The sequence below is a fragment of the Onychomys torridus genome, chromosome 3, assembly GCF_903995425.1.
Source record: "Onychomys torridus chromosome 3, mOncTor1.1, whole genome shotgun sequence".
NCBI lineage: Eukaryota > Metazoa > Chordata > Mammalia > Rodentia > Cricetidae > Onychomys > Onychomys torridus.
The window spans coordinates 159,710,161-159,729,053 of record NC_050445.1 but is presented as its reverse complement, the minus strand read 5'-3'; the positions used below and the strand labels follow the sequence as shown (position 1 = coordinate 159,729,053).

At 43.8% G+C, this 18,893-nt stretch overlaps 2 protein-coding genes across 2 annotated transcripts in view; one reads left to right on the top strand and one right to left on the bottom strand.

The window, feature by feature from the left end:
- Tmtc1 (transmembrane O-mannosyltransferase targeting cadherins 1) overlaps window positions 1-18,893 on the top strand; it is a 220,369-nt gene that overhangs the window by 77,156 nt on the left and 124,320 nt on the right.
- On the bottom strand, window positions 10,099-11,062 carry LOC118579634 (40S ribosomal protein S4, X isoform-like). Its single transcript, XM_036181072.1, has one exon. The coding sequence runs from the start codon at window positions 10,989-10,991 to the stop codon at window positions 10,203-10,205; it is 789 nt and encodes a 262-aa protein (XP_036036965.1). The 5' UTR covers window positions 10,992-11,062; the 3' UTR covers window positions 10,099-10,202.

Sequence of the window (18,893 nt, the reverse complement as noted above, 5' to 3'; positions counted from 1 at the left end):
ATTGATATGATTCCTCAAACATCAACCTGAAAGGGATAGCTGGTTTGTCCAGCTCAGGTGAGGCTCTTGCTTCACAGACAGGTAGTCAGGCCGGCTGGTGTGAGTTCTTAGGCTTCTTTCCTTCTTTCTTTCTTTCTTTCTTTTTTTTTTTTTAATTTTGTTTATTTTATGTGTATGGTGTTCTATCTTCTGCATATACACTTGTGTACCAGAAGAGGGCATCAGATCCTTTTATAGATAGCTATAAGCCACCATGTGGTTGCTGGGAATTGAACTCCGGACCTCTGGAAGAGCAGATGGTGCTCTTAACCTCTGAGCCATCTCTCCAGCTCCGTTCTTAGGTTTCTAAGGCTATAGATCCTTCCCATCTGTTCTCGTTTTTGAAACATTTGCTAATACATTATTTTGTCATTTATTCTAACCCATCAAAGCAGCAGGGCTCTGTTTTCCCACACTCTGCAGTGACTCAGAGCCAGCTGTGTGTGGCCCCTTCCATCTTTCCCCCAGATGCACTGCTGCACGCACAGGTGATGGAGATGATAAAGCTTTGGTACTGAAGGCTGTGATAAAGAAAGACTGTCACAGTTCATTACCTTGCTTTATTCCAGCCTGAGATGTATGCAAACACACCTCCTTTGGAAAAACACCAATGGAGAGAAACAGGAGTCCTGGAAAATAACTGCCATCAGTCACAAAGAGAGATGGGAAAATCAGAAGGTACAGGAGGAAATGCAGCCAGCTCATGCCTCAGTGAATGCTATTTATTTCAGTCATGGAAAAGGTTGCTTCCTATTTTCTCAATGGGCCATACTCAAATCCATTACAAAACCCTCCTCCATAATTCAGGCTGAAGACTTAGGTTTTAAAAAGAAAGCTATTTCCCAGTCAGAGATAAATCAGCATGGCAGAAACACTGATTTGTCCACTTAATTTATTTTCATTTTGGTGCTGGGGACTAAACCCACAAAGGCTAAGCAGAAACGGTACCTCTGAGCCATCCCTCCAGAATGATGACTTGCTTTTTGATGTTTTAAAATAGATTTTGTTTACATATTGTAGTGGATTAAGTGGCAGCTCCCTGAGTATCCATCCACATCAAATCTAAAGACCCATGAATGTGCCTTTATTTAGAAAAAGAATCTTGGCAGATATTTAAGCCTATGGGTCATGAGAGAATACTACCCTGGATTACCCTGTATTTCTACTGCTCCTCAGGATTGTTGTAACTTCAGAAGACAGATGCACAGCCAGAGCAGAGGGAAGCAGAAGCTGGAGTGACAACTGCAGGCAGAGGAAGAGAAGGAATGTGCTGCTGTCACCAGCAGCTGGAAGGGGCAGGAGTGATTCTTGCCTAGACCTCCAGAGGGAGCAGGCCCTATTAGCAGCTTCCCTCTGAAATGAGGGAAGACAAACGGGGTTGCTTTAAGCCATCATGTTACAGTAGCCACAGAACTTAACACATGCAGGGCCCAGCACTGGTTCTCCTAGGAATGTTAGTTGCAAACAGGTTACTGGAGGCATGGCTCCCATGCTGTAAGTTTAAACAGAGGTAGTGTATAGACATGAGGTAGATCACTGCCATCCAGTTTGACCTGTCAACCAAGGCTGTAAGGCCACTGTTAACTTTAACAAGGCCAGTTAGGTAAGTTATAAGCAGTGCTTGCTTTAGAAGAAAAACATGTAAAACAAGTTACTCTTGACATACCTATTAATATATATTATATATATATTATATATATATATATATATATATAAAAGCATGCAATAAATAACAAACACTTGAGTTAGATGAGCATACTGCATGAAGGGTCAGTTTTCTCTAAAAATGCCAAGAGAACGAAACTAGAACAGCCAACATGCTATGAATCAGCCTGGGCATTTTAATAACCTAGTTTAGTCCCAGGCTGTCTGATTTTCTGCATGAAAATATTTCTCTAATTTTACAATAGAAACTGGTGAATAGGTCCTAGTATTTACCACTCTCATATAAAGTGAGACTAATAGAGTATTTTTAAAGCTCTGATGAAGTATAATTTAGTTTGTAAAATCCATTTGTTTTAAATATACAATGTAATATTAAAGGATCCATAGAACTGTGAAAACACTGTAGTTGTGCTTTTTGTTTTTGCTTTTTTGTTTTACTCTTTGGGGGCCCACCACCCAGCTCCCAAATAAATACACAGAGACTTATTCTTATGTATGAATGCCTGCCCTTAGCCTGGCTTGTTTCTAGCCAGCTTTTCTTAACTTAAACTATCCTATCTGCCTTTTGCCTCTGTGCTTTTACCTTTATATTCTATTACTTTTCTTTCCTTCTTACTCCATGGCTGGTTGTGTGGCTGGGTGGCTGGACCCTGACGTCCTCCTCTCCTTTTCCTTTTCTTTCTTGTCGTCCTCTTCTCTTCTTCCCCCAGCCTAGATTTCTCCTTCTGTTTATTCTCTCTGCCTGGCAGCCCCACCTATTCTTTCACCTGCCTTGCTATTCACCATTCAGTTCTTTATTAGACCATCAGGTGTTTCAGACAGGCAAAGTAACACCACTTCACAGAGTTAAACAAATGCAACATAAAAGAAACACATCTTTGAATCATTAAACAAATATTCCACAGCATAAACTAATGTAACACATATTCATCTAATATTCCACAACAAAACTCTACTGCAGTCTCAGAATACCCCACCACCGCATAGAAATCCCTCTCTGCAGGAATACTCAGCTCTTATCCAGCTCTGTCCCGAGCAACTAGCACCTGCTTCTGTCTTTGTGAATTTTCTCTTTCTAGATGCTTCACATAAACCAATTAAGAAAGGGTTTGATCTTCTGTGTCAGGTTTCTTTAATATGGTTTAGCATTTTTGAGGTCTGTACAAAGTACTATTAATATTTGCATCTTTCGTGGCTAATAGTGTTTGTGTTCAGATCATGGACACCTGGATAATACTGCTCTATTCATTCAAGAACAAATGGTCTTATTTTTTTCTTTATTGTAAGGACACGCTAATACCTAGGAGATGCTGGCAATAGTGGAGGGTGCCTGAATTGGCTTACTCTGGTGATCAGATGGCTGACTGCCCTAACCATCATCATAGAGCCCTTATCCAGTGACTGATGGAAGCAGATGCAGAGATCCACAGCCAGGTGTCAGGCCAAGCTCCAGAAGTGCAATTGATGAGAGAGAGGAGGGATTCTATGAGCAAGGGACATTGAGACCATGATGGGAAAAGTACAGAGACGACCAGGCCAAACTAGTGGAAATGCATGAACTATGGACCAATAACTGAGAAGCCCCCATGGTACTGGACTAGGCCCTCTGGATAGGCGAGACAGTTATTTAGCTTGAACTGTTTAAGGGGCTCCCAGGCAGTGGGATCGGACCATCCCTAGTGCATGCGCCAGCTTTTTGGAGCCTAGTACCTATGGTGAGACACTTTGTGTAGCCTTGATGCAGGGAGGAGGGGCTTGGATCTGCCTTAACTGACATGGGAGAACTTGCTTTGGAGGAAGTGGGAAGGGGTGGGTGGGTTGGGGAAGGATGGGGACGAGAAGAGGGAGGACAGGGGAATCTGTGGTTGGTATGTAAAATGAATAGAAAATCTCTTTAACAATAACAATAACAATAACAACAATAATAATAATAATAGTAATAGTAATAAAAGGATGCCCAAATACCGGAGGAGATGCTGAGCTGATGACTGAATGAAGTCTTCCTCTATCCCCAAATTCTTTCAAGAAGGCTGTACCAGTTGGCATATCCCAATATATAAAGTTCACTCTTTCCCATCTTCATCAGAACTCCGTGTCATTTATTTATTCATTCATTTATCTGTTCTAGTCATCCTAGTGGGTGCCAAGTGGTGTCTCACTGTGACTAATGACTGATGACACTGTAGTGGTTTGAAAGAAAATGACCCCCAAAGGGAATTGCACTATTAGGAGGTGTGGCCTTGTTGGAGGAAGTGTGCCACTGTGGGGGAGGGGGGACTTTGAGGTCTCTCTTGCTGAAGCTTCCCTCAGTGTGACAATGAAGACCACTTCCTGTTGCCTGAAAGCCAAGATGTAGGACACTCGACTACTTTTCCAGCACCATGTCTATCTGCACACCCATGATGTACCATGATAATGGACTAACCAAACTGTAGCCACCCCAATTAAATGTTTTTCCTTAAGAGTTGCTGTGGTCATGGTGTGTCTTCACAGCAACAGAAACCCTAAGACAGATACTGACTGGGTCCTTTTAATCCATCCAGGCAGACTTCCATTGTTAACTCATTTTATCATTCCTTAAGTGTGTGTGTGTGTGTGTGTGTGTGTGTGTGTATGCATACATTTAATTATATTTTTCCCTAACCAAGAATGGCATATAGCATTCTAAAAGAGAAGGAAAAATGTGATAGGAAGAATTAAGGAGAAAAGTGAAATAATGAAGATATTGAGGGAAAGAAATGAGAATAAAGCAGATGTGTGATGTGGGCAGGCAGGGAGAAAGACATCTTACTTATTAAAAAGAATATAAGCCAGTTCTTTGAAAGGGAGGTCACATTCTCATAGTGACACTGGGAAGATAGTGAGAATGGTTAGTTTGGAAGCTCTGTGTCCAGAGCACTGATACCATGTACCAGCGCCCTGGCTCACCTCCTGGGATGGACAGTTCCTTGAGCCGAGGCTAGACCTGTGTTGCAGCACTCTGATTCCCTTAATGAGACTCTGGCTAGACTGGGCTCACTGACACTCATTCCCAGAAGGAAGGGAGGACAACACTGAGCACCTGAGCTCCTTCCTAGGATGTGCAAGCACTGACAGTTGCTACACAAAGGAGACACTCTGATGGTGTAGTTGCCCATTAGGTTGCTGTGCTCCTGAGATTCTACCCATCCTCCTCGGTAAGTCATTCCATAAACTCATTGGTTCATCTACCTACACATAGTTAGAATTGTTCTTTGGCCTGTTGCTGCCCTGTCTACCTGAGGTGAATAAAAGTAGACTTCTCAAGCTTGGCCTGGTGGCACAGGCCTGTAGTCCCAGTATCTCAGGAGGCTGAGGCAGGAGGATCAAAAATTCAAGACCAGCCTGGGCTACAGAGTGAATTCAAGGCCATCCTGAGCAACCTATTTAAAAATCTGTCTCAAAATACAAAGTACAAAAAAGAGCTGGGGAGAGAAGGGACTGGAGTCTGAATATGGTACACACACACACACACACACATACATACATACACACACACATACACACACACACACACACATACATACATACACACACACACACACATACATACATACATACACACACACACACACACACATACATACATACACACACACACACATACATACATACACACACACACACATACATACATTCATACATACACACACACATACACATATTTGGGCAATTGTCAATTTTTTTAAAATGTAAAGGTAGGGCTGGGGATACAGCTCATTGGTAGAATGGTTATCTAGCATGGTGACATCCTATGTCCAACGCTCAGTACCAAAAAAATAATGAAAGCGAGGAAGAAGTCGGGAAGAGAAAAAGAGAGGGAGGAGAGGGGAGAGAAAGAGGGAATAAGGACATAGGAGATCTTAGACCATTCATCTTACATCAGCTGGTCTTATTTTACACTTTTATTCAAGTCTGTGTGTGAGTGCCATCAGAGGCCAGACAGGACTTCAGATCCCCTGGAACTGGAACTAGAGGTTGTTATGACAGCCCTACATGGGTGCTGGGAACAGATCTTAATGGAAGACCATAAATATCACTGAGCGTACTCACCAGCCACAGTTTAATCCTCGTCTCAAAGGAGAGCATTCCCCCACCTCCAATGCAGTCAGAAAACATACATATTTATATCTGAAGGACTTTCTTATTGTAACAAGAATATTACAGAGATTGAGCGTGCCAAGCAAATGTCCTAACTCTGAACTAGGACTTAAAAATTAAAAAAAAAAAAAAAAAAAAAAAAGTTGGGGGAGCATATCTTTTTCAGCATTTGAGTTTATTATCAAATTAACATTATATGTGAGCTGTGGAAATCAAGTGCTATGACTGTTTTTAGTACAGAAATTAGAGCTACATAGCAATGGTCTTAGCTATAAACTGTTCCACTCATTTTGAATTCCTTAATATTGTTTAGAAACTCTTACTTTGAAAATTCCATCAGTGCCAGTTTATGAACCAAAAACAAAAGACTGATCTCATTTCTTTATTGTCACACTTCATATAAAAGATGCTATAGCAATATGCCTTAGTAATTGGGCTTACAAATAAATAGAGATTCCTATCTCACACATTTCCTGCTGCTTGGTTTAGGCTATTTTGAGACTGGAATTACATGTTTTCCTCCCATCTCATCTCATGTTTAATGCACAGAATGCTGGGCCTGCAGCGCTTGGTTCTCTGAGTCCATTACTCTCCCCCTGAGTTTACTAGCAAGGCACCCCCAACCCCCCCTTTTCACTAGATATTACAAAAATGCTCTAAGCTCCTCGGGAATGAACTGGTTTTTTGTTGTTTGTTTGTTTTACAATGATAGTTATGCTGAAAGGGCTTGGCTTCAAAGGCTTCTTAGGGTTTCATTCATATCACTGACTGGAATACCAAATAGGGTCAGCAGAGACAAACAGGGGTGTGGATATGATACTGGGGGTGCAGACGTGCTCAAATAAAGGGCTTGGTTAACCATTCAGTGTTCCACCCCATAATTAGTATGTTCAGGAACACGGTGCAGTTGAGCCGTGAGCATTCACGAAGCTTCTTAATCCCACTCACCAAGAGAACAGCTGCTAGCGTGGGTTCCCCGCAGATGGTAGGACACAGAAGAGTCCAGACACTTAACAATTGCCATGAACGCCTCAGGACAGGAGTACAGATCCAGAGGACGTGCTCGAACGCTGGGTGTGTTTGGCCTTTGCCTGTAATTCCAGCCATGGGAGGCTGATACCTGATCCTCAGAGCAGGCTGACTGGAAAGACTAGCCGGGATCGGCGAGCTCCGGGTTTGATTGAGAGGCCCTGCCTCCATGAAGAGCTGATGCCTCAGGCTTCCACAGGCATGCGCACTAGGATGCTGGTGTTAGCGCAAAAACAGAAAAACAAAACAAAACGAAACAAAAAACCCGCACACACATGCATACATAAAAAGAAAAAAAAAAAAAAAAAAGTCTGTGATTCCCAGTATCCTGGTCCGTGTACTTTCTAAAGTTTTTAGTTAGAAAACACCGGCTGGTAGTACACGCCTTTGTCCCCAGCACTCGGGAGGCAGAGGCAGGTGAATCTCCGAGTTAGAGGCCAGCCTGGGCCACACAGCAAGACCCTATCTCCAAACCATTCGGAGTCCAACACTGTATGTGTTATTTGAATAAAGATACCCTTGGGACCCAGGTTTGGGTGCTAACTTATTTTTCTCTAATTTAAATGAAGCTTGAAGGTTCATGTTCCAGGGCAGACTGACTCGGCAGCGCCATGTTTGTTTACCTCCAGTCCTGCCAATCCAGTTTGGGACTGCCTGCCATCAATCCCTTAGGATTCTAATCCCCGATAGCCCATAAAAATGACCTTTCCTACAGTTGAACTAAGTACATTTACAAGAACTTTAAGTGCATTTTTGTAGCAGGAAGTTTCTCTGGTCCTGCCGGCCCGCAGTCCAAATGATTCTCTTCTATCTGTGGTCTCCGGCACTCGTTTATAAAATAATCATTCGGAGGCGAATGTTACCATTCTAGGCCTGATTTTTTTTTTTTCCCTCAGTGCTGGGAATTGAACCTAGTATCCTGCATGTGCTAGGCAAGCACTCTTAAGAAATTGAGCTACACCTCCAGTCCCTAACTGTAAATTCTAAAATGTTTATGAGCTAGAGATGTAGTTAGGTTGGTAAAGTGCTTGTTTAAAGTGCTTGTTTAGTGTTCAGGAAGCCCTGGATTCAATCCTCAGCACCACACAAACCTAGTCTGGAAGAAATAAACCCATAATCCCAAGCACTGAGGTGACAAGAGAATCATTTCAAGGCTATATTTGGCTACACAGGAAATTAAAAACCTTCCAGGGCTAGGGAGATAGTCTAAAAAATAAGAACAGGTTAAGTTTTATGGAACAAAGAATAGCGTGTCTGAACCAGGCTTTTCTATGCTACTATTGAGTTAGAAAAAAGTCTATGTATCACTACAATCATTTGTAGCACACAGCACCATGCTAACCGTGTGCACATGCAGGTGTATGCCTCCTATGTTTTGTGCTGTGTTCCTATTCTTACTACAACTGACATCTCATACCTAGGTAGAAGCAGCCAGTATTTAAATCCAGGTCTGCCTCTAGAGATTATTTTCCATAGTGCTAGCAATTGAAGTGATCTAGGATGGGGCTGGCAAGATGGCTCAGCAGTTAAGGACAACTTTGGCCAGACTGATGACTTGCGCTATATCCCCAAGACCCCCACACGGTGGACACAGAAATGACGCCCAGGTTTTCCTCTGATCTCCACTTGTGAGACTTGACCAAGGCTTCCCTTTGGTATTTAAGAGCACTTGTGGTTTTTGCAGAGGATCCAGGTTCATTTCCTAGCAACCATCTGTAGCTCCAGTTCCAGGAACTGTCTTCTGGTCTTCCAGGACACCAGGCAGACATGCAGGCAAACATTCACATATATATAAAAAAAAAAGTGCCAGGCAGTGGTGGCGTATGCCTTTAATCCCAGCACTCAGGAGGCAGAGCCGGGCAGATCTCTGTGAACTCGAGGCCAGCCTGGAAAGGCACAAAGCTACACAGGGAAACCCTGTCTCAAAAGACCAAAAAAAAACCAAAACCACCCAACTATGTTGTGTCTGCTAATGTAAGCACTCCCATCAAGCTGCCCAAAACCCAGACCTCATCTCCTCACACCAAAGCTGATCAGTGTATCTTCAGTAAGAAAAAAGAATTATTTAATCATGTTTAGCAAACTAATCAGATGCCAATTTATTCAAAGGAATTTAGCTCTAATTTTAGAACCGAAAAGCCATCTTTTGTAAAGAAAATCCTTATCTTTGGTGCTAGAGATGGCCCAGTGGTTAAGAGAAATACTGCTCTTTGCAGAAGACCCAAGTTAGTTCTCAGCACTCAGATCCGCAACCTCACAACTGCTTATAACCCATCTTGAGGGATTTTCCAACCTCCGGCCACTGTGGGCACCTGCCCATGTACAAATCTGTAAACAGTCTCATCTTTGGATGTGTATAGTGAGTATCATAAATAGCTTCTAAAATGGAAAAAAAAATTAGTTTCCTTAATTGGGAGTTCACAAACATCTGAAATTCAAGTATTCTTTCTCTAATCATTATCAGCAGAACTGTCCTGGAAATCTTGAGCCAGCAAAGGGGCAAAATTGGAAAACTATTTGATTTTTCTGGCTTACTGGCATTAAAGTGCTAAGAAATAAGTTATTTTCATTTTACCTATAAGCTGCTGTTATGAAGACGGCTGAACTCTCTAATTAGTTTCTTTGCAAGCCTTGCTTTAGTGTCTTGGATTTTTTTGAATTTGCCACTTCTATAAACTTGGAGTTTTCTGAAAGAGAAAATTATAGCTACACTTTGTGTTGTAGATACCCTGGCAACAGAAAGCTTGACTTAATGATCATGTCATATACAGCTGGCTACATGTTCCTAAGGCGGTGACATTTCAGCATAGTCTCTAAATTACTTCCCTGGGGGTTAGAATAACAGGCCCTTTAATCCCCACCCCCACACCCCACTTGGTTTTTTTCTTTTTGTTTTTTTTTTTCTGAGACAGGATATCTCTGTGTGTAGTCCTGGCTGAACGATCCCATTTTTATACCTCATAACTTTTGGGTTTCTCTATTTCCAGATGCTTTGGGAGGAGATGATTGATGTTAAAGAGGCTGACTTAAAAAATCCAAAGTTTCTACTGATTTTATCGGCCTCTCGATACTAAGTCCCAACCCTGGAATATTAACGGAACAATGGAATAATATTAGTTCAGTTGTCAGCAATGGTAACCAAACCCTGCATGTACCCATCTCTTTTTCAAAATGAGGTGACCACACCTCCAGATGGTTCCCCCATGACGAGGCAGTGAGGCAAGGGAAAAAACACCGACACCAGAATGAAGTTTGCTTCCCTTTTAATTCAACATGCTTTTTAAAACTTTAAGTAAAAGCAAACATAAACGTGTGCCCCCCAACCCCCGCCCAATGTCCCTCAGTCCACTTCACCCGCTCTGCTTGGCCGCCAGCCTCTTGTCTCTCTCTTCGGCGATGGTGAGGCGTATTCCTTTTCCTCGGGGAAGAGAAATCCATGGCTTGTTGCCCTTGCCGATCACGAAGATGTTGGAGAGGCGGGTGGCGAAGCCGTTGCCGTTGGCATCTTTCACATGGACCACGTCGAACGAGCCGGGGTGGCGCTCCCGGTTGGTGATGACGCCGATGCGCCCCAGGTTGGCACCGCCGGTCACCATACACAGGTTGCCGGTATCGAACTTGATGGAGTCGGTGATCTTGCCGGTGTCCAGCGAGATCTGCACAGTGTCGTTGACCTTGATGAGCGGGTCGGGGTAGCGGATGGTGCGCGCGTCGTGCGTCACAAGGTGCGGGATGCCCTTGGTGCCCACGAAGACCTTCCGCACCTTGCACAGCTTGTACTTGGCCTCCTCGGGCGTGATGCGGTGCACGGCGAAGCGGCCCTTGGTGTCGTAGACCAGGCGGAAGTTCTCCCCGCTCTTGTCGATGCTGATGACATCCATGAAGCCCGCTGGGTAGGCCACATCGGTTCTGACCTTGCCGTCGACCTTAATGAGGCGCTGCATGCAGATCTTCTTCACCTCGTCGCCCGTGAGGGCGTACTTGAGTCGGTTCCTGAGGAAGATGCTCAGCGGCAGGCACTCCCGCAGGCGGTGCGGGCCGGCGGACGGCCGGGGCGCGAACACGCCGGTCAGCTTGTCCAGCATCCAGTGACGCGGGGCAGCCACACGCTTCAGGTGTTTCTTCGGACCGCGAGCCATGGCGGAGGAGCGAACGGAAACAGTGGCTTCTCCTTCCCAGAGCACACGGCGGAGTGAGGCGGGCTGCGCGCGCAGCGGCAGAAACCCCCGCCCATCCGGGTCTTTTCCGGTGGGCGGGACTGCCTAGCGCCACCTGCTGGCGGGAGGCCGGAGGAGCGGAGCCGAGAGAGGCCTGTGAGGTAATGGGACCTTTCCCTCAGGCGCCCGCCACCTGAGCTCTGCTGGGCTTGGCAGGAAATACCAAGGAGGAGATAAGCTATCTGCCTTCTGGGAGAGTGCAGCTGGTCTTACAGGGAAGTAGAAGATCAACAAAACTCACTTGAATCCTTTTTTTTTTTTTTTTTTTTGGTTTTTCGAGACAGGGTTTCTCTATAACTCTGACTGTCTTGGAACACTGCAGACCAGGCTGGCCTCAAAACTCAGAGATCCACCTGCCTCTGCCTCCCCAGTGCCGGGATTAAAGGCGTGAGTCACCATTGCCCAGCTTGGAATACATATTCTATACTATTCTTTTTATTACATTTGTTTTTTAGTATGTTAGTGTGGAAATCAGAGGACAACTCTTGGGAGTCCATTCTTGCCTTCTACCATGTAAGGCCTGAGAATGGCACTCAGGTCCTCAAGTTTAGAGGCCTCTACTGTTATAAGCCGTCCCACCAGCCCTTACTATTTCTTAAATGTGTTTTGTCTGCATCATCTTTCAGACACCCTGCCGCCCATCAGCCAAACCCTTACTAAGTGATGGAAAGGTCCAACGAACCTTTTTCTCATCTTCCCTGCAGACCGTGGAGAGCATGGGCTCTATATAGTGAGGGCAGAGATGTAAGGTCTTTGCGCAAATATTAACAACTTGCCCTTTGCTTCCTGTGTGATATGACTGTGACACCTGCCACAAAGTGTCAGGGAAGAGGGAACTTGAGAGAGCATCGGATTGTCCAGCAGTGTAGATCTGGATATTCTGTATTCCTACCTGAAAGCTGTCACTGATCCTCTACCTCCTGTCCAGAGGGAGCCCAGCTCTCTCTTACCTATGGCTTCTCTGAGATGATGACCCTTGCCTATCCCAAACCTCTAGGCTATAGTCACTCCAAACTACAATGAGGGTTCAACATCTCCTTCCTTCCATTCCCCCTCTTAGTTTTTTGTTTTTGTTTTTGTTTTTGTTTTTCATTTAAGGCAGGGCTTTCTCATATAGCATAGGCTGTCTTCAAACTCGTGATCATTTTTCTTGTGATGGACATTTTTTTATGGCTGTCAGTCTGCAGTATTCTTTATACTGTTAGCATGGCTGCTGTGTGAGAGACAGTGTAAGTGTCATAGTGATGGGACCCAGGATATTGGAGCCTTCATGTGTAAGAAGAATGATTTTAGATAACCTGAAGTAATGAAATTTTGGATTCTGGGGAAACATGACAAAAGAAAGAGTGTCTGTGAGGTCCATTGCTCAAAGCCAGGAAAGAAGAGGGAAGAAGATCCCTGGAGGCTGGGAGTTAAAGAGGTTTCGGGGATCCTGGGAAGAGAAAACTATTGGTGAAATTATTAAGGCCACTCCACGTAGTTAAAAGAGAGGTTTATTTTGTGGGGTAACTTACAAATGAAGGCATAGGTTGTAGGGTCTGGCAAAGGTATGGCACAGTCCGGCAGTGTTCTCTGGAGAACTCTGCTCAGTCTACCTCCAGTGTCCAGGGTCCCAGAACCAAGAGAGACCTCTCCTCTTGATCCTGGGTCTTCAGCTTCCTCCCTCAGCCCCGCCTTGTGGGTGTGACCATTACCAAAGCCTCATTGGGGGTTGGAACTTCCAGGCCAATGCTGGGATGGCCCCCTTTTGTCTAAATAAGAAGGTTCTAACCTAATACAAGACTATATACAAAGAAATGGTTATCAAATATTGTCCAGGAGTAATGAGGGATAATGACCTAGATAAGTTGGAATTACAATAAATGCAAACAATATCAAGCAAAAAACACAGACTAAAATCCAGGGAAGTCTAGAGCGTGGGTAGGTGGCATGTTACAAAGATCATTCCAAAAGGTGTCCTATCCTAAAGAACCTAAACTCCAACTACAGAAAACAGACTTTATTTACCAGTACACAGCCTGCTAGGCAGGCAGCTGCTGTCAAGAACCCTGGCACAATGTAGGAAGGCACAGGCATGCAGGTTGCTCCAAAGATAGGCATATAGGCCTACAGACAGACAGACAGACATGCCAGAGGCTAGCTGGCAAAGGCTAAGGCTTGGGCCTCTGACCTCAAGGCTACATTAGAATCACATAAAAGTAGCTCTCTGCCAAAAATATATAGCAAATTACATCACTGTTTACTTGGAGGTTCCCTGGACAGCCAGTGTCAGCCATTTTGTACTGACTTATATCTCTCCTGGATGTCCAGTGTCAGCCATGTTTTAGCTGACTTTTGCTGGATATCCATAATAGCACTGTGTTATCCAAACATAAACTGGTCCATGTGGCCCTTTGTTCCCAACAGTAGCTTATGGGAAAACTTCCATGAACTTTAACTATTACCAGTATTTCAAAATGAAAATGAGTGTCTGACATCTGTGTTCACTGGCATACACAGGTAAATGTGTCAAAGTTCCAAGTTTGGGGATTTTAGTGTTGGTAATATTTGGGTCTGGTTGTCTATAGATAAGGTTGATTATTTAGGTACCATTATGTTTATCATTTATGAATGTGGTGTATTTTAAAATCTAGACTTCAGACTCCTTGTAATTAAGGTGTAAGCTTGATGCAAATGGGTTTTGAAGTATCAACCCATCAGCTTTGTAGTGCACTAGATTAGACCCTTCTATTTCTAGTGTAGAGGGGAACCTGTGCCACCCCGGTACCTGTTAAACCCCTGTCCCTCTCTTCCCTCCTTTCCTTTTTTCTACTTAAACAAAAATGATGGTGATAAAGAATGCCTTATATTAGCTCATCACGTTAAGTGCAAAGATCTGTCAGATAGCGGAAAAGCAGAGATGTGTACATTCTATGTTGCATCTGTTTAGAATTAATAAGTCGAACCTATGAACAGGTGACTCCCACCAGAGAAGCACTTGTTTTTTTTTAATAAACTCTTACAAGGAGTAGGAAGAGAAGGAAGAGGGAGAAGAGAAGGAGGGACAGAAGAAAACAGAAAAGGAAGAGAAAGAGGAGCAACTAGTGTGAATATAAGAGTCCAGAAAAAAACAAACTTACTTCTTCTTTGAATTTTTGGGAATTAAGACTTGGCCTCCTCCTTTGCACTTAACTTCATTGCCCTGTACCAGCTGTGTATGATGTCATTAGGGGTGACAGTCCCTCTTAAGTTTCCCAGGACTTTCCAGCTTAGCATTGAAAGCCAAGTGCTAGGCAGATTGGACTGGTTGCCATTCTTGAGGACAGTCCAGCCTCATATATGAAAACCTCTTGTATATGGAAACATTATACTGGATGATGTTCAGAAGACATTTAGTTGGATGAAATTTAGGATAGGGAGAATACATTTTGTTAAAGTCAGACCTTGCAGTCAGTGGGGTGTAACTGTAAACAAGGCAATGTAACAACTTAAATCCCACCATTCAAAACATTGAGCTGGCTAGGTACAGTGGCTCATGCCTTTAATCTCAGTACCTAGGAGGCAGAGGCAGGTGGATCTCTATGACTTCAAGGTTAGTGTGATCTACATAATGAGCTCCAGGACAGCCAGACCTAAGATAGAGAGAGTCTGTCTCCCCACCCCACCCTCCAAAAAAACAAAAAACAAAAGAAAAGAGGGGAAAAAAGAGAAAACATTGACCTGAATTTGTACGGGAAACACCTCTGATGGAAGGAAAAAACAGTGCTATTTGTTGTTTGGTAACTTTACCGATGGCCCAGTGACTAGAAATCTAGCAACATGTGAGACTGCCAGTGAGCAAATGCAAGCTGCTACCAAGAGGATAGAAGTATCAAACTAAACAAGTCTCCAGAAAAGCCATTATTACAGCAGGAGTATTAACCAATAAGAAATCAGGGCTGCTGCTACACACAGGGATCTCTTCATGAAGGAGCAAGCTGTAAGCATGAGACACAGGGGCAGCATGACGTTTTAGGTCCAAGGCACCTTTTGCTTTTTTGAGTGTGTTAGGAAAAGGTTCCCCTTCCTTACCAAAGTAAATGGTCATCTGAGTACAAATTGATGAAGAAGCTTGGGCCACCTCAGTACCTCAGTAACTCCTCCTCAGCCAGCATCCTTGCATGTGTTACAGTCTATTCACTGCATGCCCTGTGTGTCCATGGTGAAATCACAGAACACCATGAAAATGAATTAAATCTTTAACTTCTAGGAAAACCCTTTGTTTCTCTCTCCTTCCAGGAAGGCTGTAAATGACAAACCTCAACAGATAATGAATTCTTTCTGTATTTGCCCATTGAATTGGGGCTGGGGTGGGATTAAGCTGGCTAATTCCACATTGATACCTTCTGTAAGTAGTGTGGGCTTCTCAAGACATCTGTGTTGCTACAGACCATGTAGATCATATGTAGCGAGGGCATGTATTACTTATGGAAGGCCAGGCTGCCAAATGTCCTGCATGGCCTACTGGGGAACTCAACACATGAAGCCAGGGTATGTGAGAGGCTTTGAGTTTATGTAGGTTGAGGTAAGGAGGGCTTGGAGTGGCTCTAATGGAAAACACACCTGTAAAAGGTAGCTTGATAGTGGTCGGGTGAGACTTTCTCCTCTCTCTGCCTTAAATGTCAGCAGACTAGATCTGTAACACAGACTCCAGACCCAGGTCAACTGTAAAAGTGGGCTGGAGAAAGAGACAAAACAGACCAGCCTGACCTTCATCTGTATAGACACAACAAATGGACAAGACATCACAGACACTGATGGGAACAGTGACTTCTCCCACCAGCAGTGTGATTAGGCAGTGTGTGGGGTGTTGATCATGTAATCTTCTTGGGGAGCAATCAGCATCAGGTACATGGGAAACAGAGGATGAGTTTATTCTCTAACATGCTGCAGGCTCTGAATGGGTACAGTTCTCAGGTAACACCAGTCAAGCACTAGACAGGCCTAGGAGATAAGAAGCTTCCAGGCAAGTTCATGTATGGTATGTCACTTCTATCCCACTGTCAGGACTTGAACCTCCCTCTTAGCATCCTTTTATTCTGATTTGAGGCTCAGCTTTGAAACCCTTACAGGAGTGTGCTGAGTGCTATTGCCTTACTGAGCTAGCAGGGAGCTTGTTGTTGCTCATCCTCAACCCTGAACTGTTGCCCAGGCACTTCCTCTTGGCCCTTCACCTTCTTTATGTCTTCAGTATCTCTACGGCCTCAGGCCAAGCATCACCTCTCCTTTGTAGCTTCTTTTCCTTTCCTGGCTCATGTCCATTCCTTCTCTGATCTGTGGCCCTTCATCTTGTGCTGCCTTCCTGGGGCAGGGTGGCCCTTCAGAATAATAAGCTGGGGGTGGCTAGGAGAGAATACACAGATTCACATCCTGATTCTGCTGATGATTGGTTCACTTTTGAATGCCTCAGTTTCTCTACTACCACTTCTGGCCCCTGTTGTGTGCTCAGCAAACATTAATTCTTATTTAAATGTTAGATTATGCATCTATTCCTTTCATGTAATACTTCTAGGGCCTGGCTCTGTTCCTGGAACTTTTCCTGTCAAATTGAATATCGTTATGTAAGTAACTTGTCATTTTTCATAGTGATGAAGTTGTATTAGATGTTCTTCTCATTTCCTGTATTGATCAGGTATGTCTTGGTACTCTGAGCTTGAATCTGTCTCAGCATGTGTACCTGATACATTTGTAATCCAGAGGGATGTATCCCAACTTCAGGCATCTTAGGAAGATGGAGACAATTTTGCTGACAGTGATTGGAAAGGCAGCAGAATGTGTGTAGCAAAGGTACAGGCTGGATTTGTATTCTGCCTCCAACCTCTTACTTCTTGTCAGATCTTAGGACAAAGTACTGGGTCATTAATGCCACAATTTCCCCTCTTGCAGAAAGGAAATATTAATATCTATCTTGTAGGAACATGATCAGGGCCATATGTATTAGCTTAGAATACACAGTAGGCAGTCACTAAATGGTAACCTAAAGTGTACTTTGCTGGTTTGCCCAGACAGTGCTAATATTGTATACTCCCTCTCACTAGCTTAATTGCATCTAGTCCAAGTTTCCTAATAAGGTTCAGAAAATATTATAGCATTGTTAGCTATCTTTGGAGTTTTTTCTTAGTGCTAAAGTTTGTCTGTAAGTTGGTATATATTTGCAAGTTACCATGATCTTATTGCACAGATCCTTTAATACAGCTGGTATGCTACAAGTGTGGGTGGGTGAAAATGAGGGGAAATAGGAAGTACATGGTGAGAGAGGAGAGTGCGTAGTCAGAGAAGGGAATGTATAATCTCAAAGAAAGACATTGAACTGTCTATCCATACAACTCCATTCTGGTCTGAGACTGTGGTTTGGATCTGTCACCTGGAATGGTGGTCTCTGTTCTGGCAGACTCAAGGATCTCTCAGGGGCTAAGGGCTAGGGGACAGCCATAAGCTCCTTGATACATAAGTGCTATGCTACAAATACACATTATAGTCATTTCACAAAAGATACTTAATTTTTAAGATTCATTTTATTTGTGTGTGTGTCTGTCTGTCTGTCTGTAACTGGTTTTTTTTTTGGGGGGGGGGGTATGTGCATTTGTGTACAGGTTCCCACAGAGTCTAGAAAAGAGCTTTCAGTCCCCTGGAGCTGGAGTTACAAGTGGTTGTGAACTGCCTGATGTAGATACAGGGATTTGGGTCCTCTTCAAGACCAAAACATGCTCTTAACTACTGAGCCATCTATCTACCCTCCAAAGGTTCATATGTGGGTAAATTTAATATTCTCATCAGTAAAAAGCTATTATGTTTTTCAAATTAATATCTGATTCACTAAAGATTCAAACTCATTAAAAAGATAGTTAACACTCAAATCTTATTTTCACCCTTGTCTCCCTGGTTCTTGTAATAACGTGTCTCCACTGGCTTGGACATGAACATTTTATCTGTTTATGAGTCCGTGTAGCACAATTTCCAAACCAACCATGGTCTGCTCTGTGGTCCTCATCATCTCTCTGCTAGGGCTGCAGGACTGTTTTCTGTGATCAGCCTTAGAATGGGTCTGTGTCAGCATCTAGCAGTGCTGAGGCTAGGCTGCTGAAGGTAATCAGTTGTCTCTGCCAAAGTTCCTTGGTGACTGTTTTCAGTGTAAACATAGACCCTACATGGTTTCTCTCACCTGTAATCTTAGCACTGAGGAGCCAGGGGCAGGAGAATCAGTAGTTCAGGGCCAGCCCTGGCTACATCATGAGCTTGAGGCTAGCCTGGGCTACTTGAGACCTTGTCTCATTTTCCCCAACCTACACCCCTCCAACTCAAAACTTTTGACAACAACAAACCCAGACACCACTCTGGTCTCCTCAGCCTGTGCTCTCAGTACTCTGTCAGCACTACCCTCTAGACATGGCTGACTTCTACCCTCTTCCTCTGGGCTTGTGTTCCCCTGGTCCTAGGCTTTCTGTGTACTTCTTGTTTTTTCCCTCTTCAACATTTTCTCTCCTCCCAGGTGTCAGCTATATTTTCCTTTGTGTACCCTAATCTACTCTGCTGCTTGCTGCTCATCTCTGTGAGGTTGGCTGGTTGGACATCTCACGGTTCAGTGATGTTGTCAGCCCAGCCTCCTCTCCTGCCACTGCCTCCCACATGGATGTTCTGAGTCACCTCTGTACATAAGGAAATTATAAATCTTCAACCTCAGTACCCTTCATACATTGGCCTTTGAGGGATGCTCATTAAAAAGCATTTCAGAACTTGTGCTCACATGTATGAAAAACCTTGGTAGACCTCTATAAACTGATAAGCTGTATCAATTAATTAGTATTT

Coding starts and splice junctions, on each gene's coding strand:
- LOC118579634 (XM_036181072.1), bottom strand. CDS start 10,991: ATGGCTCGCGGTCCGAAGAAACACCTGAAGCGTGTGGCTGCCCCGCGT.